Source organism: Chiloscyllium plagiosum, chromosome 18 (genome assembly GCF_004010195.1).
Source record: "Chiloscyllium plagiosum isolate BGI_BamShark_2017 chromosome 18, ASM401019v2, whole genome shotgun sequence".
NCBI lineage: Eukaryota > Metazoa > Chordata > Chondrichthyes > Orectolobiformes > Hemiscylliidae > Chiloscyllium > Chiloscyllium plagiosum.
Window position 1 is genome coordinate 568,142 of NC_057727.1, and position 22,212 is coordinate 590,353.

General features: G+C 43.9%; 1 protein-coding gene across 8 annotated transcripts in view; it reads right to left on the minus strand.

Moving 5' to 3' along the window:
* Positions 1 to 22,212, minus strand: part of usp19 (ubiquitin specific peptidase 19) — a 173,697-nt gene that overhangs the window by 69,342 nt on the left and 82,143 nt on the right. For 7 of the 8 annotated variants that reach the window (XR_006314249.1, XM_043707548.1, XM_043707547.1 and 4 more), the window contains 5 exons: positions 15,664 to 15,820; positions 14,122 to 14,193; positions 8,239 to 8,354; positions 5,407 to 5,621; positions 3,085 to 3,283 (listed from right to left, as the gene is read on the minus strand). Coding sequence is in view for 7 of the 8 variants with exons in the window: in XM_043707548.1 (XP_043563483.1) it covers positions 3,085 to 3,283; positions 5,407 to 5,621; positions 8,239 to 8,354; positions 14,122 to 14,193; positions 15,664 to 15,820 (759 nt within the window). In the remaining variant the exon portion in view is untranslated. The remainder of the gene's footprint in view (positions 1 to 3,084; positions 3,284 to 5,406; positions 5,622 to 8,238; positions 8,355 to 14,121; positions 14,194 to 15,663; positions 15,821 to 22,212) is intronic. The other variant, XM_043707546.1, reaches the window with a different exon arrangement.

Sequence of the window (22,212 nt, forward strand, 5' to 3'; positions counted from 1 at the left end):
AAGAGAAAGGAAGGAAGAGAAAGAGGGAGGAAGGAAGGAAGAGAAAGAGAGAGGAGAAGAGAGAGAGGAGAAGAGAGAGAGGAGAAGAGAGAGAAGAGAAGAGAGAGAAGAGAGAGAGAGCGCGAGCGAGTGAGCGCGCTGGGTGGAAGGCAATAACTGGATGCAAGTGGGGTGTGATGGTGGTAGGTTGGAGTGGAAAGGTGGGAAGGAAGATGGACAGGTGGGATAGTTCAAGAGGGTGGTGCCAAGTTGGAGGATGAGGTGGTGAGGGAAGGAAGATGAGGAAACTGGTGCAATCAACGTTGATACCATGTGGTTTGAGAGTCGAAGGCTGAAGATGGGGTGTTCTTCCTTCAGATGTCGGGTGGCTTGGATTTGGCAGTGGAGGAGGCCCAGGACTTGCATGTCCTTGGTGGAGTGGGAGGGGGGTTGAAGTGGTCAGCCACAGGGTGGTGGGGCTGTTTGGTGCCTGTGTCCCAGAGATGATCTCAAATATTCTGCAAGTTGGCCATGTCTCCCCAATGTACAAGAGACGACAGAGAGCAATGGACACAATAGATGGCGTGCACGGACGTGCAGGAAAATCTCTGCTGGATGCAAAAGGATCTTTGGGGCCATGGGCAGAGGTGAGAGGGGAGGTTGTACACCTCTTGTGGTGGCAAGGGAAGGTGCCAGGAGTGCAGGGTGAGCTGGTGGTGGGGTCAGTTCTGGTGGAGACTTGTCTTTCACTGTACAATACTGGGGTACAGTACTGGTGGGGGCAGGTCTGTTACTGTATAACACTGGCGGGGTGGGGGTGGGGGGTCAGTAGTGGTGGTGTAAAAGGCAGAGGATGGTGCGTTGTATCCAGAGATTGGTGGGGTGGAAGGTGAGGATCAGGAGGGTTCTATCCTTGTTGTGGTTGGAGGGTTGGGACTCAAGGGCGGATGTGCAGGAAGTGAAGGAGATGCATTGGAGGGCATTGTTCACAATGTGGGAGGGGAAACTCTGGTCACAGATGTACAGCACGGAAACAGACCCTTCGGTTCAAATCGCCCATGCTGACCAGATATCCTAAACTAATCTAGTCCCATTTGCCACAATTGGCCCACATCCCACTAAACCCTTCTTATTCATATACCCATCTAGATAGCTGCCTTTTAAATGCTGTAATTGTACCAGCCTCCACCAGTTCCTGTTGCAGCTCATTTCACACACGCACCACCCTCAGCGTGAAAAAGTTACACCTTAGGTTCCTTTTATAACGTGCCCCCCTCACCCTAAACTTATGCCCTCTAGTTCTGGAGTCCCCCACCCCAGGGAAGACAATTAGTCTATTTATCCTATCCATGTCCCTCATGATTGTATAAACCTCCATAAAGTCACCACTCAGCCTCCAACGCTCCAGGGAAAACAGCCCCAGCCTATTTAGCTTCTCCCTGTAGCTCAAATCCTCCAACCCTGGCAACATCCTTGTAAATCTTTTCTGCATCCTTTCAAGTTTCACAACATCCTTCTGATAGGAAGGAGACCAGAATTGCATGCAATATTCCAAAAGTGGCCTAACCAATGTCCTGTACAGCTGCAACATGACCTCCCAACTCCTGTACTCAATACTCTGACCAAACATCATCTTCACCATCCTTTCTATCTGTGACTAGCCTTCCAAATGGCTAGTTCTCCCTGTATTCCATGAGATCTAACCTTGCTAATGAGTGTCCCATGGGGAACCTTGTCAAACTCCTTACTGAAGTCCATATACATCATGTCCAAGGCTCTGCTCACATCAATCCTCTTTGTTACTTCTTCAAAAAGCTCAATCAAGTTTGTGAGACATGATTTCCTATGGGGTTGAGAGCGTGGAAAAGCACAGGTAAAGCAGCATCCCAGGAACAGGAAAATCGACATTTCGGGCATAAGCCCTTCATCAGGAATGCTGCCTGATCTGCTGTGTTTTACCAGCACCACTTTCTTGACTCTGATCTCCAGCATCTGCAGTCCTCACTTTCTCCTCGATGATTTCCCACACACAAAGCCATGTTGATATATCTAATCAGTCTGTGCCTTTCCAAATGCATGTAAATCCTGTGCCAAAGGATCCCCTCCAACAACTTACCCACCACCGACATCAGGCCCACTGGTTTATAGCTCCCTGACTTTTCCACGTTAGCCAAACTCCAGTCTTCCTGCATCTCACCTGTGACTATCGATGATACAAATATCTCAGCAAGGGCCCAGCAATCACTTCCCTAGCTTCCCACAGAGTTCTAGGGTTAGGGTTGGGGTTAGGCCTTGAAATAGGAAGCCATCGTGGATGTTCTGGAGTGAAATTGCTCCTCTTGGGAGCAGATACGGCAGAGGAGGAGGAATTGGGAATAAGGGATAGCGTTTTTACAGGGAAGGGAGTGCAGTACAAGTAGCTGTGAGAGTCAGGGTGTTTGAAGTAAATGTCTGTGTGATTCAGTCATTCGAAATACAGATGGAGGGGGTAAAGGGGAGGAAGTTGTCTGAGATGGTCCAGATGAACTTAAGGTCAGGGTGGAATGTGTTGGCGAAATTGATGAACTGTTCAATGTCCTTGTGGGAACACGAGGTGTTGCCAATACAGTCATCGATGTAGGGGAGGAAAAGGTCGGGAATAGTAAAACTGCAAAAAATGGACTGTTCCACGTAACCGATGAAGAGGCAGGTATAGCTGGGGCCCATGGTTACCCCTTTGGTCTGAAGGAAGTGGGAGTATTCAAAAGAGAAGTTGTTAACAGTGAGGACCAGTTCAGCCAATCAATCAGTTTCATCAACTTCACAAACACCTCCTGTCCTGACCTCAAGTTCACCTGGACCATCTCAAACACCATCCCCCCCCCCTTGCATTCCTGGACTTCGCCCCACCCCACATTCCTGATGAAGAGTGTATGCCCGAAACATCGACCCTCCTGCTTTTCTAGCACCGCACTTTTTGACTCCGATCTCCAGCATCTGCAGTCCTCACTTTCTTCTACCACTGAGTGTGTGTCAGGTCTGAGGGAGCACATTAGCTACCCTACACGGACAACACAACCAACAAGGTTTCTTTTGAAGAAGTGAACTCAACATTTCTGCACTCACCATGGAAGTAATCACGGAGCTCTCGTGTATTGGACAGTGACTGGATCACGCTGTTCATGAAGCAAGTGTTCCCCAGGTTGACCAGTCCTGTGAAGCCTGGCAGGCAGACCTTCTTCTCCTCCTCCTCTTCTTCCTCTTCAGTGTGCTCGGTGTTGGAAATGCCATGAGTCATTGGGGTCACCATGCAGGTGGGCTTGGGCTGTAGCACACAACACAGGGTTAAGGTTCAACACTTCCTTCATACAAAATACAGAAAAGGCAAGGAAAACTTACCAATTAAGACATTACTTAATCAGGAGCAAATGAATGTCAGCAAACATGTGTATGAAGCTTGCTGGGATTTAAGACTTGGGCTGAGTTTTGGATGATTAAGTTTAAGGAGGTTAGAATGTGGATGAGCAGTCAGGAGTGCACTGCGATAGCCATTCCTGATGAAGGGCTTATGCCCAAAACTTTGATTCTCCTGCTCCTCGAATGCTTTTCCAGCACCACACTCTCGACTGGGATAGTCAAGGGAAATAAAAGTGGTGGGGATGAAGTTTTCAGCTGCTAATGAGCTGATCACTGGCAAAGTTGAACAATATTATGGAGGTGGAAACAGACAGTTTTAGTGATGACACAATTTATATTGGCAGTTCATTTCAGCAATGTCACATCAAGGTTCCAAAGAGACTGACTTGATCTCAGATTGCTGCCAGGGAGAGGACAGAGTTTGGAACAGGAACTGAAAACCATGGCTGTAATCTTCCCAACATTTCACTGGAGCAATTTTTTGTTCATTCTATATTAGAAGTCTGATAATTTACCAAAAGTGAAGGAATCAAGGGGTGTTATGGTGACATAGAACTGAGTGACGTCAGTACGTATGTGAAAATACTTCTCAAAAAGAATTCCTTTGAATCTCTTTCTGATGCTGCATCTTTGCAATGAATTAAAAATCACACAACACCAGGTCATAGTCCAACAGGTTTAATTGGAAGCACACTAGCTTTCGGAGCGACGCTCCTTCATCAGGTGATTGTGGAGGGCTCGATCGTAATACAGAATTTATAGCAAAAATTTGCAGTGTGAGCAGTTTTTGAGCTCAGAGTTCTACATGAATGTCTGCAGTTTTTGAGCAAAGTGCAATGTAACTCTACAAGTACAAAAAAATTCACCACACAAAATGTGTGCGCGCATGTGGGTCTTTGTCTGTCTGTTTGGGGTGGGGGTTGTGAGTGTGAGAAAGAGTGTGTGTGTGTGTGTAGTGTAATGGTGATCACCTGTAATGTGACATGACCCAAGGTCCCCGTTGAGGCCCTCCCTATGGGTACCGAACTTAGCTATCAGTTTCTGCTCGGCCACTTTCCTCTGCTGCCTGTCCTGAAGTCCACCTTGGAGGATGGTCACCCGAAGGTCCATGTTGCCAAGGAACAGCACACAGATGAGAAATAGGAGGGGCTGGGTAGATCCTTGGGGCACAAGAGTAGCAGCAAAGCAGGAGCAGGAATAGAAGGCAAGCAATGATCCTCAGGCGATGATAAGTTAGACAGTAATAGAACCAGACAAGAGTAGTCCCCCCCAGTTGGATGACAGTGAAGAGTTCCTGGAGGACAATGTCATCAATCCTGACAAAGACTGCAGACAGGCCAAAGAGGACAACACGGGGAAGTTTATCGTTGGTACAGTCAACATGGGGTGACACTTGCAACATTGATTGCAACTGCTTTGTTACCATTGCAGGTTCGAACAGCTAACTCGAAGACTTAAACGTGGACTTCCAGGAAGAGTTTTGTAAACTGACAACACTTACCAGCCCTTGAGGAGAAAAGCAAGTGCAACAACTGCAGGTTGGTCTGGAGGCCAACTAGAGAAAATTATGGCACTGAAAAATATCTAAGCTCTATAATGTGACCCAATCTTTAGTTGATTGAAGACCCCATCTCCCACCTTATGAGAAGAATGTAAAGAACAAGTTTCAATTTAGAAATCCACAAAAACAATTATTTTCAGCTCCTCTGAAATGGAAATGCCAATCGCTCTGATTGAAGTCAGACTCCCAACTTGTTCACTAATTCACTTTAGGGAAGGACATCTGACCTTACATGTGAATCCAGTCCATGCCAAATGTGACTGATACTCAAATCCCTCTGTAATGGGCCAGCAAGCCCCTCAACTGCATCAAGTATGAACAGCAGACCAACTCAGTGGCTCACCACAAAAATCCCATCCCAGGGTAACCAGGAATAAAAGAATCAGCCTTTCCAGCGACACACATCAAGTAAAAGTAAGTTTTAATCACACTTTTAGGAGGAAAGTGAACTTTAAACGTTAGTCACTCACCGACGTTACAAGAGTGTCCTGCTTAATCTGCACATTGTCGGGTGTAGACCTGATTGCCACTGACTCAAGGCTGGCCTCCTCTGTGCGCATTTTCTCTTTCTCATTAGAACGTGGCTCCTCCTTGGGAGGAAGTGTGTGCTGGCTGCTCCCAGGCTGTGCCTTATCCAGCGAAGGTGGGCCTGCGGGCACAGCTACTTTCGCACCCCCCACTGCACCTTAAACAGGGGAGCACAAGGCCTGTGTTTAGAAGGTCCAGTGAAAGGTCCACAGGCTTATGCATTCTTGTAAACAACCACCACAAAAGTTTGAGTTCTTACCTTTCTCCCCTGCGTTTGATACAGAGTAAAGCTCTTTCTACACTGTCCCATCAAACACCCCCAGGAATGGGACAGCTCAGGGTTAGACACAGAGTACAGTTCCCTCTACATTGTCGCATTTGTGTTATCTATGCATTCAATTACAATTTTAAAAAAAAGCACAGTAAAGAGTCTGTTCGGTGGACCATGTCGAGCTGTGCTACACCGTGGAATAGGCCAGCTGGGCTGTGTACAGATTTTTAACTTGGGAAATGGGTTTACAGATTACCAATAACTCTGGCTGAATGCCAATAACTCTCAAGCTCGTGGCAGCAGTGTACAAGGATATTAAATTTGAAAGTCTACTTCTTATGTATTTGAAGGAGACGCCATGGCCTGGTGGCATTATCGCTGGGCTGTTAATTCAGAGACCCAGATAACATTCGGGCACCTGGGTTCAAATCCTGCCATGGCATCTGGTGGAATTTGAATTCAATAACAATCTGGAATTAAGAGTTTAATGATGACTATGAATCCATTGTCGATTGTTGGAAAAAAACTTTCTGGATTACTGTTAGGGAAAGAAACTGCCATCCTTATTTGGTCTGGTCTGGTCTGGTCTACGTGACTGCAGATCCACAGCAACGTAATTGACTCTTAAGTGCCCTCTGGGCAATCAGAGATGGGCGATAAATGTTCCCCTAGCCAGCAATACCCTTCTCCTGTGAATGAATATTAAAATAAAAATTGAAATGGTGTCCTATCCACTATAACAGCCCAGGGAACTGTAGAGGCAAACACAGACAATCTTTAGAAACTTTATGACAAGGATATGTTCAGGCAACCAGAAATTCCTAAACAGAAAAATGCCAAGTTAAACTCTCCCAGCAGTCTTAGTGGAAATGATGAATCAGCTAGGGGGAAAGATTCATGCAATTTTACAGTCCATCTTAAGAGCGGTTTTTATGAATCATTCCATTGATCGCACCGCACTCTTTTCCCATAGCCCTGTAAATTCCTCCCGTTCCAATAAAGGTCAGAGTTATACTGTGCTGTTCATAATTGTCCACAGTCCAGGAGAGGCCATGGATATTCACTGTTATTCTACATGCAGCTATTATTCCTCTCAATGTTCAGTTTCTGATAGTGTTCACCTATCTCTCTAAATAACATGATAACATTTCTAGTGGAGCTGTCCCTGCATGGCAATGGTGGGGGTGGGTCACTACTGGTGGGAATAGGTCTGTCATTGTATAACTGTATAACACTGAGGTACAGTACTGGTGGGGACAGGTCTGTCCCTGTGTAACTCTGGAGTACGGTACTGGTGGGTACGGGTCTGTCACTGTATAACACTGGGGTTCAGTACTGGTGGGGGACAGGTCTGTCACTGTATAACACTGGGGTACAGTATTGGTGGGGGACAGGTCTGTCACCGTATAACACAGGGAGGTCAGTACTAGTTGGGACAGGTCTGATACTGTAGAACGCTGGGGCACAATACTGGTGGGGTCAGGTCTGTCACTGTATAACACTGGGTGGGGGGCAGGAGGGATGGCATTCTGATGGGGACAGGTCTACCACTGCATCTATACTGTGTCAGACCTATCCTGTGAATGCTAGACCACTGTTATGCAATGACAGACATAGGACCCCCTCTATTGAAGCATAGTAATAGCGCCCCTATCTCTGGGCTTGGAGGCCCAGTTTCAGGTTTTACCTCTTCCAGAGATGTGTCATAACATTTCTGAACAGGTTGATTACAAAATATCACCGGTCTCCACCAATACTGTACCCCAGTGTTACACAGTGACAGAACTATCCCCACCAGTACTGTACCCCAGTGTAATACAGTGATAGACCCCTCTCTTCCATTTCTGTATCCAAGTGCTATGTAGTGACAGACCAGTATTCACCAGTACCTCAGTATTATATATTGATAGACTTGTCCCCACCAGCACTGTACCAGTGTTATACGGTGCCAGATGTGCCCCCACCTGTACTGCCGTGATTTAGTGATAAAAATGTTACCACCAGGGTTGCACCAGTGTTAAACAGCGATAGATCTCCCTGCAAGTAAAGTGACCTTGTGTTATATAGCAACAAACCTGTCGTCCACCAGTATTATATCCAAGACTTATACATTTTAAAATTGATCTTTCCATTCAATAGAGATTCATGGTCAGAACTGGCAATGACACAACTGGTTGTTTTCTGGTTTAAAAAAAAATTCCAAGTAACCATAATTCTAGTATTCTTGTAGTATTATTGCACAGCATGTATACCAATGTGATTATTCATGCAGTGTAGTTAGTGGGCAAGATCAGTCATACCAACCATTGCGCACGCTGGTTTGGTCCCCACCACAATGTGACAGAATAAGAACAGGAAAACACTGAAAATAGCCAGCAGGCCAGTCAGCATCTGAAGAAAATGAGGTATGGTGACGTCAGTGAGATAGCTCATTTATCACCAAGTGCCAACTGACCCGCCTGCAATTAATCATGTTGAATTATTCGGATGTCACTCTGCAGACCTTGTGTCACTAGAGCTTCAAGTCCTCCCCAACGCTGATTCTGTCTTTTCTTCAAACTGATATCGATGCGCGAGGTTGTAAAGGTGTACTGGCACTGCTCTGGATTAATGAGATTCCTGAGAGAAAAAAATAAATTCATCATCATAGATTGTCAGAGGGTATCTCAGAATCACAAACCCTCATGCTTCCATGCCTTGTTCAATGACTGACTCATTGTAGCCTTCAGCTGATTTATAATTTCAGAGACTGAGGTGAGCATGGATAACAAGACGACATCAGAGGCTAAGGTGCTATTTGATTTCCACTTTATTTGTGGGGAGGCAGTGGCACAGTTGCAATGTCACTGGACTAGTTCATTCCTGGTGGAGGGGGTTCAAGTCTCATCATAGCAGATGGTGAAACTTGAATTAAGTAGAACTCCGGAATAAAAAGCTGGTCTAATGGCTATATTTAGCTTTAATTTGCCCAACAATGAACCTATTCAGTTCATTCAAGTCCCCCAGACAAGGATTGCTGCTACCCTTACTTGGTCTGGTCTACATGTGCCTACAGGCCCAGAGCAATAACATCAGAGCTAGGAGCAGGAGGCCGCCATCTAGCCCCTTCGAGCCTGCTCCACCATTCAATAAGATCATGGACTCAGCTTCACTTACCCGCCCGCTCACTGTATCCCTTAATTCCTTTACTGTTCAAAAAAATCTTAGCTGTAAACCATTTACTGACGAGCCCCTTCACTGGGCAGGGAATTCAACAGATTCACAACCCCATGGGTGAAGAAATTCCTTCTCAATTCAGTTCTAAATCTGCTTCCCCCTAATTTTGAGGCTACGCCCTCTTCTCCTAGTTTCACCACGCAGTGGAAACATCTTCTCTATCTATTCCCTTCATAATTTTATATGTTTCTATAAGAACCTCTCTCATTCTTCTAAATTCCAATTAATATAATCCCAGTCTACTCAGTCTGTCCTCATAAGCCAACCCCCTCAATTCCGAAATCAGCCTCGTGTACCTCCTCTGCAACCCCTCCAGTGCCAATACATCTTCTCTCAAATAAGGAGACAAAAACTGCATGCAGTATTCCAGTTGTGGCCTCACCAGCATCCTATATAACATAACCACTCTGCTTTTAAACTTAATCCCTTTAGCAATAAAGGACAAAATTCCATTTGCTTTCTTAACTACCTGCTGCATCTGCAGACCAACCTTCTGTGATTCATGCACAAGGACACCCAGGTCCCTCTGCACAGCAGTGTGCTGTAATTTCTTCCCATTCAAGTAATAGTCTTTTTTACTGTTATTCTTACTGAAATGGAGGACTTCATATTTATTAACACTGAACTCTATCTACCAGACCTTTGCTTGCTCACTCAAACTATGTCCCCTTGCAAGGTTTCACAGTCTTTTGCACACTTACTGTACCACTCATCTTAGTGTCATCTGCAAACCTTGACACACTACACATGGCTCCTAACTCCAAATCATCCATGTGAATTGTGAATAATTGCAGTCCCAACACTGATCCCTGAGGCACACCACTAGTCACTGATTGCTATTCTTGTTGGCAATCATTTATTGCTAGTGACTCTTAACTGACCTTGAAGCCATTAGGGATTGGCAGTAAATACTGTTCTAGCCAATAATGTTCTTACACTGTGAATAATTAAAAAAAAACATGCTTTGTGAGCAATTGAGATGGTACAAAGATAACACAGCTGAAGTTTAAAAAACAGTGGATAGAAAGGAGAGTAGAGAAAATCAGATTGGTTATAGAACACTTCAAATACTTTACCAGACATTGTGATGGGGTGAATGGTGGAGACGAAAATGGATAAATGCTTTTAAGTTCTGTTTCATTACAGTTAGGGATGAAACGAATATAAATACATGGCTTTCTCTCAGGGCTGAGTTAGAAGGAAAGACAGCATAATCTTGGGATTAATTGTGGAAAAAAAAGGTAAAAGGCAATCCTGTACATTTAAAGTTGCTCTGCTTAATGTTATTGTGATTCAAAGTAGAGTAAGTTGATGGGGCTTGTAATCTTGTTGAGCACCTCAAAATAAATTTGTCTTCACATGAGCAATCTAATGAGCATGTCTGCCACTCTACTGGATGTGGTGATCAATGACTAGGGGCATAAATTTAAGGTATGGGCAGGTGGTTCAGAGGGGAGGGGAGGAAATATTCTTTTTCACCCAGAGTGCAGTACAGGCAGTAACCCTCAACATTTATGAAGTATTTGGATGTGCACTTGTGATGCCAAGGCATATAAGGTTATAGGGCTAAGTGCTGGAAAATGGGATTAGAAAATTCGGGTGCTTATACGTGACTGTGCAAACTTGATAGGTCCCAGAGCTGTCTTCTGTGCTACAGACCTTTATGCCTCTATGATGAGTGCAACAAGTGTGTTTCCATACTACTTTATTTGCAAAACCTGAATTTCAATCTCAAGGCAATCTCTTATTGCGGTTTCAAGGTTTCATCTCAAGGGACTAAATCATAAAATAACTGATTAATTCAACAATCAAAATTTCACACAAGGAAGAAAATAAATGGAAACATTTGCGTAAGGAGCATCGATAGAAGTTTAGTTGATTTGTAGCAAGTGCTGGGATCTGAGTCATGGACTTGACATTGTGTGAAATCACATGCAGCAGATATGTAGTGGGAAACTTGATCAGAAGGACTTAATTAGAAATACTTTTCCAACAAATAGTCTGTTATACACTGGATCTTATTTTAACAAAAAACAATTTAAATCAGAGATGACATCACATTTGAATTTGATCAAGAATTAGTCATGCTGGAAAGCATTGCCTTGATACCACATATCTCCATGAAAAAAAAAGTTCGTGCCATTTAGTGACTGCGTGCACTGGTGGTGAAATACGAATGTAGAAGTTAGGAGCAGGAAACAGGTAACTAAGATTTTCAAGTCTACTCCATCATTCAATATGATGCTAACCGATCCAATTAGTCTACATCCCTGCCTGTCTGATAACTTTTCACCCTCGTGCTTACAAGAATCTATCCACAACTGCCTTAAAAATACTCAAAGACTCTCTTTCCACTGTCTAAAGACTTATGACCCTCAAAGTTTTCTCCAGCTCAATCTTTAAATGGGTTACCCATCTTTAAATGGTAACCATGAATTCACAAGAGGAAACATTCTTTCCACATACTGACTATCGAGGTCCTGCAAGGTCTTGTGCATTTCAACTGTTACCATTTGCCCTTGTGAACTCCTGAAAATACAGCTGCATCCTGCCCAACCTTTCTTCATAAGACAAACTGCTCATTTTGGGTATTAGTCCAATAAAGGTTCTCGAAAGCTCTTTCGATGCACTTACACCCTTCCTTAAATGACCAACCGGGTAAACAGTGATGAGATCTCACCAACAACCATATAACTGAAGCACAAGCTTCCTTACTTGGTATTTCATCCCTCTTGCAATAAGTAATAACATTGTTAGCTTTCTTACTTACTTCACCTGTACAATATCATTTTGCAATTTGTGCAGTAAGGTGACCACACCTCTCTCCATTTCAAACCTGTAATCTCACATGTTTCAGACAATAGGCTCCATTTCTTTTGTGGAGAAAGTGAGGTCTGCAGATGCTGGAGATCAGAGCTGGAAATGTGTTGCTGGAAAAGCGCAGCAGGTTGGGCAGCATCCAGGGAACAGGAGAATCGACGTTTCCCTGGATGCTGCCTGACCTGCTGTGCTTTTCCAGCAACACATTTCCAGCTCCATTTCTTTTGTTCCTGGCAAAATGAACAAATTCACATATTCCCACATAATGTTTATTTTACCATATCTTTGCCCACTCACAACCCATTTATATCCCTTTGCATTCTCATATCCTCTTCACAGGACATTTTCCTACCTTTGTGCTATCAGAAAATTTAGCAATAAACCTTTATTCAAGTCATTTACATAAACTATAAACAGTTGAGTCCTCAGCACTCATTTCCACAGCGCATCACTCACTGCAACTTGTCGACCAGAAAATAACCAACAGAAACCAACAAACAGGACTGCCAGTGGTTCTCCTTTAGCATGTAACTTCCTCTCAGTACTCGTCAATTTCCTTTTCATAAAACTATTTGGACTCTGTCCAATTATTGTAAACTTTTCTAAGCATCCTATTACTGCCTCTTTAATAATAGCTTCCAACATCATACTTATGACAGCTAACCAGCCTGTAGTTTTCTACTTTCTGCTTTGTCCTTTTCAGTGAGATTTTCAATTGAATGGAACATTCCCCAGAGTTGAGAATTTTGGAAAATTAAGACCAAAGTATCAACTATCTTACTATTTATTTTATGGTGACTCGATGATGAAAACATTTACCAGCTCCTTGGCTTTATTAGCCCACAGCTCCGGTAATATACTTCCACTTTCTTGGTGCTTGTCATGGAGTTCCTCCCACCCTTTCATTTCCTCACATGCTATTCTGGGAATTTTGTTTTCCTCTACAGTGAAGCCTGATTAAAAAAAAGGTTGTTAAATTCACCTGCCACCTCCCTATTTTCTATTAATAATTCCTCAGTCTAATTTTCTTTATTTAGAATCATTGTTTACTTCATTTTAATATTGATAACTCTATTCATATTTGGTTTTGTATTTCTAGCTAACTTTCTCTTGTACTTTTTCTTTCTAGCTTTGTTATTAGTTTTTTTTCAATATTTTATTCAGTCTTCTGACCTGCCACTCATCTGTGCACCAATTATATGTTTTGTTCTTTAAATATGATACTGTTGCTGACTGTTTTAGTTAACAGATCCTTGGAAAGGATCTATTTTGTGCATTCTACGTTCTCTAAAATTAAGGGTAATGCTTTTAAAAATAAGGGCTTTTGCATTTATGACTGAGAAAACATTTCTCATCTGAGGACACAATACAACTGGAACACATTTCCTCAAAAAATGTAGAGTAATCAGACCAGCCACAATCTCATTGAAGTTACTGTGCCATTCAATGAGACCAGTGGCATACATTCGCTCCTAATCTGTATGTGCATGCACTTAACTGTCCTTATTTCAGATTAAAATACCAGTCTTGGTACCATTCTCCTTTTTTTCAAACGGAAAGAAAAGTTTAATCATATGACCTCTGCTACCTTGGGATGCTTTAACTGAGATCGTTAATTAACCCTATCTTGTCCAGTACAGCCTGCTTTCTAGTTGGCTCCATAACATGCTGCCCAAAAAGGCTTACCTGAAACCATGAACTACCCAATCAGGTCATCTTTGCCCACCTGATTCTTTCATTCTTTACATAAATTAGAAGTCCTCCCACTTTATTGCTGCATTTTGCTACCCAGCTTTTGTACTGCAGCTTGTGTAATTATTGTTAGACAGGCTGCATACCATTCCCACACATGACCTATATCTTTAGGATTTCTTATCTCTACCCCAATTACTTCGACATCCTTGCAGTCCTAAACTTAGTTAATCCCTTTGGTTGTGCTAAAACCATAATTCATAAACAGAGCCACCCTTCCACTTTTTCAGTGTTTCCTGTCCTTTCAAAATGACATATACTCTTGAATATTCAGGTCTCAATCTATATCAGCCTGCACTCATACATCAGCTCCTAGACTGTACTTAATTATTTCCCTTTACACTCTCTTCATCTGTTATGTTTTGAATGTGTGTGCATCCAATAGCAATGTGCTGAAACCACCTCAAACCATTCAAAAGAACAAAATTGTAAAAAATGCCACGTTTACTCAAAGCTCTCGTACTGATGCTGAGAATTACCAAGAGTTCTATCCTGAATATCTTCTCTTTGTGGTGTGGTTTATACCTTTTTAATTTAGCCTTTCTTAAAAGGAAAGCAATATGTAGTAAAAGCTGAAAAGATTTACTGCAGTTCTTACCGAACTTTAACCTGCCATTTGAAGATGGTGTTTGGTCCGCACTCAGGGTGGATACGCAGAAATGGCTCATGGCTTTGTAAAACAAAATCAGAACAGTAATCTGAATAATTCCACCTACTTAACAACCAATTCATCTTAATATTACAATGCATTATTAGCAATTTAAATAAAAAGGTACAAACTGCTGAAAAAACATTATAGTCCAAAGTAGACAATTCAAAAGAAGATCATCTTAAACTCAATCCCAGTCCCAAATCGGAGTGCACAATGATCATCAGACATCAGGTAACCACTAGATATTTTACCAGTGGCCTATAAAAATAATTAGGCTTTGAAAGCTTTAACTGAATTGCTCAGCTCGCTAGGATCCAACTCCTGACTTCCTGCTCAGCTCAAACAACTGCTAAAGATAACTGGCCCCCCAAGATGGGATCATTAGGACACATGGGGCAGGTATATTGTCATTGTACTACTGACTCAGTACATCAGCTGCGGATGCTAACGAGTAAAATCCTTCCCTACTGCCCAAGAAAGCCTAATGGAATTCAGAATTCTGATACTGCAGGGCCATTGATGCTCTCCTTTATTCACTGCTTCTTGCTTTCAAGGTATATGGCCTTAATAGGAGTCACACCAGCACTCAGTTGGTGGGTTCCACACAAACCTCTCAGGGTACAACTCAATTGCCCAGGAGCTTTCTGCCACATGGTATCATGTCATAGAACAGGAGAAAAGGGGAGCAGATAGTGTCCATCGACAGAAAATAGCTGGAGCCTTGTTTTCACTTCATTGCTCAGTTCTGCAATTGGAAACCCATCCTTGTTGTATCTGGGCCCAATTGTTAAACTATTCAGGACAGCTGAAGACCAGCAATAAAGTTCTGAGAGCCTTGACACATGCTCACCCCACAGAACCTTATACTTCTACCCAACAGCAGATAACATATTAAGTTTTAAGATCTCATCTGAAAGGAAGCACCTTCAATAGAGCAACTCTCTCAGCACTGCACTGAATTGCCAGCCTGAATTACATGTTTAAAACTTATGGGCAACACATCGGCTCAGTGGTAGCCACTGCTGCCTCTCAGCATCAGGGTCCCAAGTTCAATTCCAGCCTCAAGGTGACTGTGTGGAGTTTGCACATTCTCCCCGTGTCTGCATGGGTTTCCTCCCACAATCCAAAAATGTGCAGGTTAGGTGAATTGGCCAAGCTAAACTGCCCACAATGTTAAGGGATGTGTGGGTTCGGTGCATTAGTTAGGTGTAAATGTAGAGTAATAGAGTAGGGGAATGTGTCTGGGAAGGTTACTGTTCGGAGGGTGGGTCAGTGTGAACTTGTTGGGCCTAATGGCCTGTTTCCACACTGTAGGGATTCTATGAGACTTTGAAATATGGGTTTAACCGACAAACTGAGATGAGGATGTTACCTGCTGAAGCAACACACGTAACAGTTCCTCACAAAATTCCCCAGTGTCAGCCTGTCCACTTCCTGTACTCATTTAGGTACTTCTCTCCCTCTGGCGAAAATCCTCTGTGCTCTCACCTTGTTTGAAAAATAAGTGTGAAATCCTGTTCTCGGAAAAGCACCTTGGATACAGATTTGCAGATCTCCTTCACGTATACATGCACCACCATAGCATCTGTGCCTTTCTCATAGGAGTCATATTTAACAAAGTTCAGATTCACATAATTATCTGGAACTGCAGGACATCAGAAAGAATTACTGTTAATGCAATTTCAGGTCACACACAAGGCATCAGTACAATACATCCCACCCATCAGAGCAATCTGTGCTCAGCAAAATTTGAGGTACATCTTTCAGGAACCATCCAGGAACCGCCTACAGTCCACTCACCGCAGCAGTATCCAACTGCACCTTAAAAGATTGCTGTTTTTGAGTTTTAAATCTGTACAATGTCATTGTGGAACCCGGTCCAAGTAAAGATCACTATGTGTAGGAAAACTTTCAGAGATGAGACAGATATAGGCTGACCTTTTACTAGCTTGAATCTCTTCTCCTACGCTCAATATTAAGTATTCTAGATTTACTGCTTCCCATTTCAACAACCATCTTTTAAACTTTCCAAAAGTTATGACACATACATCTCCATTCCACGGAAAATCAGTCTCCTGACACTCAGATTTGCTTTCTTTCTTATTCTTTTATTTTTCTCTTTGTTTCCTAGTGAGCAGATGGGATCCAGCATTCACAATCCAGTCTGACCCCTGCCTTGCTGGAAATTTTAAACTTATTTTGGCTTCTACTGGGTTGAAGCAGGAAGGATGCTTTCTTTGGCTGAAGGGGCAAGTCAGGACGCTGGGGCCACAGCTACAGAATAAGTACCTGTAGTACGCAATTTAGGACTGAGATAGAGGAACTGCTTCACCTAGAAGTTGAAGAACCTTTGGATTTCTTTACCCCAGAGAACTGTGAAAGATCAGTCATTAAGCCACAAATTGACAGACAGCTAGATATTAAAAGCAAAGTGATATGTATTACAAATTATTGCTTGGTCACACAAAATAAACTTGTATAAAATTGTTGCCGGTGTTTTGCAGTTGGTTTAAGATATGCGGATTATACAGGAAAATGCATTTAGTTAGAAGGTCAGCCATAATGTTGTTAAATGACAGAGAAGACTTGCAGGGATGAAAGTCCTACCCCTCTCCAATGTATTGAGGATTGCTGCTCTGCAGTGTTTGGGGATGTTGACTTTAGTGTATCTTGGCCCCTAGTTCAGCCCAGATTGTGACCATGTTTGCAGTCGTCCTTTCAATGCTTAGTACAAAGTGAAATTAAATTTCAGTTCTCTTAAGACCATAAGACATAGGAGCGGAAGTAAGGCCATTCGGCCCATCGAGTCCACTCCGCCATTCAATCATGGCTGATGAGCATTTCAACTCCACTTACCTGCATTCTCCCTGTAGCCCTTAATTCCTTGTGACATCAAGAATTTATCAATTTCTGCCTTGAAGACATTTAGTGTTCCAGCCTCCACTGCACTCTGTGGCAATGAATTCCACAGGCCCACCACTCTCTGGCTGAAGAAATGTCTCCGCATTTCTGTTCTGAATTTACCACCTCTAATTCTAAGGCTGTGTCCACGGGTCCTAGTCTCCTCTTGTTAGGCTTCACATGAATTTCCTCCAACTTACTGCATCTAACTCCATCAAAACATCTTTCTGGTACTGTTGCTCTCATACTTAGCTGCTATCTTAAATGTATTGATGTTACAGGCTACAGTTTTGGTGTCTCCTGCAAGTGAAAGAGGCATGAGCGCTGGACACACTCCAGTGCCAGTATGTCCTTCCTGAGGTGTGGGGACCAAAATTGGACACAGTACTCCAAATGGGGCCTAACCAGAGCTTTATAAAGTCTCAGTAGCACAACAGTGCTTTTATATTCCAACCCTCTTGAAATAATTGACAACATGCATTCGCTTTCTTAATCACGGACTCAACCTGCATGTTTACCTTTAGAGAATCCTCAACTAGCACTCCCAGATCCCTCTTCTATCTTGCCTACACATTTACTCAACTTATTCTGTAACTTCTGATCATAGAAACTAGAAAATAGGAGCAGGAGTAGGCCATTCGGCCTTCAAGCCTGCACGACTATTCAATATGATCATGGCTGATCATCCAATCTCAGTAGCCCATTCTTGCCCTCACCCCATACCCCTTGATCCCTTTAACCGCAAGGACCACAACCAGCCCCCTCTTGGATATATCTAACTAACTGACCCCATCAGCTTTCTGTGGGAGAGAATTCTTCCTCATCTCAGTCCTGAATGGCTCACCCCTTATTCTTAGACTGTGAGCTCTAGTTCTGGAATCCCTCACATTGGGAGCAGTCTTCCCACATCTAGCCTTTCCGGTCCTATCAGGATTTTACGTTTCTATGAGATCCTCTGTCACTATTCTCAACTCCAGTGAGTACATGCCCAGTCTATCCAGTCTTTCTTCATGCCATCCCAGGAATTAGTCTGATGAACCTTCCCTGGACTCCCTCAATAGAAGGAATGTCCTTCCTCAGACTAGGAAACCAAAACTGCGCACAATACTCAAGGTGTGGCCTCACCAAGGCCCTGTATAACTGCAGCAAGACATCCATACACCTATACTCAAATCCTCTTGCGATGGAGGCCAGCATGCCATTAGCTTTCCTCACTGCCTGGTGCATCTTCATGCTAAACTTCAGCAACTGTTCCACCATGACAACCAGGTCTCATTGCACCTCACCTTTTCTTAAATTGGCACCATTTTCGATAATAATCTGCTTTCTTGCTTTTGCAACCAAAGTGGATAACCTCACACTTATCTTCCAATTCTACTTACACACCACTCCACACACATTTGAAAATGTCTGCGAATCTAATCACTTTGTGAAACTAATTTGATGATGTGAATTAGCACATCCTTCTGCTCGTCCTTCACCATGAATATTTCTACAGCCTTGCAATATAAAACCAGTTGCCAATAAACTATGTATGCCACATCCTGAACAATCTCCAAATCCAATTATTCTGCAACTACACGAAAGAGGAAAGGTGAGTGCCCAGGCTGTTGCCCTTGAAGAACATCATACACAAGGAAATAACTCTGTCATTTCTTCACACGAACACTGGTCATGTGATTGATGTCTTGTGACCATGCCCTTGAGATCCATTACACACAATGTACTTGGAATTAGCTGATACAAAATTACTGCCTCTAGCTTGGTTTCACAGGATCTAGTAACTGAAGCCTTCCTATTCTTTTTTCAATTGCAAATGTACAACCCTTTAACCCTCTACCTGTTCTCAGAAGGAAATATCTGATTAATTTGATATTTTAGATCCTCCAGAGAAGCTGCCACTCAAAGTCAAGAGCAACATTATTCTGAGCCAGTTTACCACAGGGTCCTCCATAAAATTTGCGCTGAAATTGGCCATCAACGTTTGGACCCAAGGATTCCAACACTGGATCTTACAGCACAGAAAGAGACTATTTATCCCACTGCTTCTGCACTGGTTCTTTGAGAGCTCTCCAATTAGTCCCTCACCCCTGTCCGCCCACATACGCTGCAAATTTAGGCGATTCAAATATTTGTTCAAATTCCTTTCAAGGTCCTTTTTTTTGGCTTAAGAAATCTGTTCCCTCTGGTTTCCATTATGCCTTCCAATAAAAGTGGACTTTTCATGGTTACACTACCAGAACCAAATCAACTTTGATCATAAATTAAATCCTTGAACAGGTCTCTGATCAGACACCAAGTACACAACAGATTTCAAAAACTTAGGCTCACAGGGTACAACTGCACATGCATGATACCCAAGGTGATGGTGAACATTGCAGAGTGCCCAGGACACACTGATCCCAGCAAACAGTATCCTACTGTTTTCCATTTGTATACATAATGCAGGAAAATGTAAACTTGTCTACCTGGGAAGAATGGGAAAGCAGTATTCTATTTAAAAGAGAAAAGATACAAAGGGATCTGAGTGCCCTGGCATATGAATCACCATGAGAGAGCCTACAGATTCTGAAGGAGGGTTGCTGGACTCTAGTTCATCCATCAATTTCTGTTCTTGTTTCAGATTTCCAGCACCTGCAGTTCTTCATTTTATTTAAGATATAGTCTACAAGTTTGGTAAGTAATTAGGAAGGCAAATGGAATGCTATTTATTATGCTGGGCATGGAATATCTAAAATTGAATTTTATTGACACTTTACAAAGAATTGGTGAGAACACAACTGAAGCAGTGTGCTGTTTTGGTCTTATTTGAAAAAAAGGAGGCAGCCGTCTTTCAAGACAGTTTAGAGAAGATTTACTCAACCCATTGCAGAGGCGAAGAGATTATAATATGATACAATTGAAAAGGTTGGGATTTTTCCCGTGATGAACGGGATGAATGTAGATTTCTCCAGCTTCATTTCCCCTACCCTCACCTTATCTCAGTCCCAACCCCCGGATCCAGCACTGCCCTCTTGACCTGCAATCTTCTTCCCGACCTCTCCGCCTCCACCCCCTCTCTGGCCTATCACCCCCAACTCCTTCCACCTATCGTATTCCCAGCGCCCCTCCCCCATACCCTTTATCTCAGCCTGTTTGGCACACCAGCCTCATTCCTGAAGAAGGGTTTATGTCCGAAACATCAATTCCCCTGCTCCTCGGATGCTGCCTGGCCTGCTGTGTTTTTTCAGCACCACATTTTTCAACTCTGGTCTCCAGCATCTGCAGTCCTCACTTTCTCCTAGTATTATTGAAACATACAAGATCCAGAGGGGAATAACAGGAGGATGATATCCTGACAGGATATTCCTTTTTGGAGGAAAGACTAAATTAGAACATGTATTTTAAAGGCCTCACTTTTAAAATGGAAATGACAGAAATCCTTTCGCAGAGGGTTGTTAGTCTGCGGAATTCTTTTTCCCAGAAAACAACAAAAGCTGGATCATTGAATTTATTCAAGACCGAGAAAGACTTTTGATAGACAATGAAGTCATAGAAACACAATACAGGAGAAGGCCATTCTATCCATCAAGCCTGCTCCTCCATTCAACATCATGGCTGACCATCCAACAGTTCTTGCTTTCACCCAATACCCTTTGAACTCTTTAGCCCTAGGAACTATATCTGTGAAAATATTCAATGCTTTGACTTCAACTGCTTTCTGTGACAGACAATTCCACAAGCTCACCACTCTGGGGGAAGGATTTTTTCCTCATCTTAGTCCAAAGTGAACTACGCCATATGTTTACACGATGACCCCCAAAGATCAGGGGCCCAAGCACTTGAACTTCAACTGAGCAGAGGGAGGGGAGTAACAAAACTGGAGTATTGAAGAAACACGGCAGGTTTGATAGCATCTCCAGAAAGAAAAACTGAGTTAGTTAATATTAGAGCCCAGTGACCCTTTGTCAGAACGGGGAATCAGAGTGGGAGGGTGTGTGTGTGTGTGTGGGTGGGGAGAGAGGGAGAGAGGGAGAGAGGGAGAGAGGGAGAGAGGGAGAGAGAGAGAGGGAGAGAGAGAGGGAGAGAGAGAGGGAGAGGGAAAGGGAGAGAGGGAGAGAGAAGGAGCCCAGTATGTGAGAGAGAGCGAGAAGGAGCCCAGTCTGTGAGAGAGAAGGAGCCCAGTGTGGGAGAGAGACGCCCAGTGCAGGAGAGAGAAGGAGCCCAGTGTGTGAGAGAGAAGGAGCCCAGTGTGTGTGAAGAGAAGGAGCACAGTGTGTGTGTGAGAGAACTCACCCAGTGTGTGAGAGAGAAGGAGCCCAGCGCGTGGGAGAGAAGGAGCCCAGCGCAGGAGAGAGAAGGAGCTGAGCGCAGGAGTGAGAAGGAGCCCAGCTTTGGATAGAGAAGGAGCCCAGCTTGAGAGAGAGGGAAGGAGCCCAGCTTGGGAGAGAGAAGCAGCCCATTGTGAGAGAGATGGAGCCCAGTGTGTGAGAGAGAAGGAGCCCAGCGCGTGGGAGAGAAGGAGCCCAGCGCAGGAGAGAGAAGGAGCTGAGCGCAGGAGTGAGAAGGAGCCCAGCTTTGGATAGAGAAGGAGCCCAGCTTGAGAGAGAGGGAAGGAGCCCAGCTTGGGAGAGAGAAGCAGCCCATTGTGAGAGAGATGGAGCCCAGTGTGTGAGAGAGAAGGAGCCCAGTGTGTGAGAGAGAAGGAGCCCAGCGCGTGGGAGAGAAGGAGCCCAGCGCAGGAGAGAGAAGGAGCTGAGCGCAGGAGTGAGAAGGAGCCCAGCTTTGGATAGAGAAGGAGCCCAGCTTGAGAGAGAGGGAAGGAGCCCAGCTTGGGAGAGAGAAGCAGCCCATTGTGAGAGAGATGGAGCCCAGTGTGTGAGAGAGAAGGAGCCCAGTGTGTGAGAGAGAAGGAGCCCAGCGCGTGGGAGAGAAGGAGCCCAGCGCAGGAGAGAGAAGGAGCTGAGCGCAGGAGTGAGAAGGAGCCCAGCTTTGGATAGAGAAGGAGCCCAGCTTGAGAGAGAGGGAAGGAGCCCAGCTTGGGAGAGAGAAGCAGCCCATTGTGAGAGAGATGGAGCCCAGTGTGTGAGAGAGAAGGAGCCCAGCGCGTGGGAGAGAAGGAGCCCAGCGCAGGAGAGAGAAGGAGCTGAGCGCAGG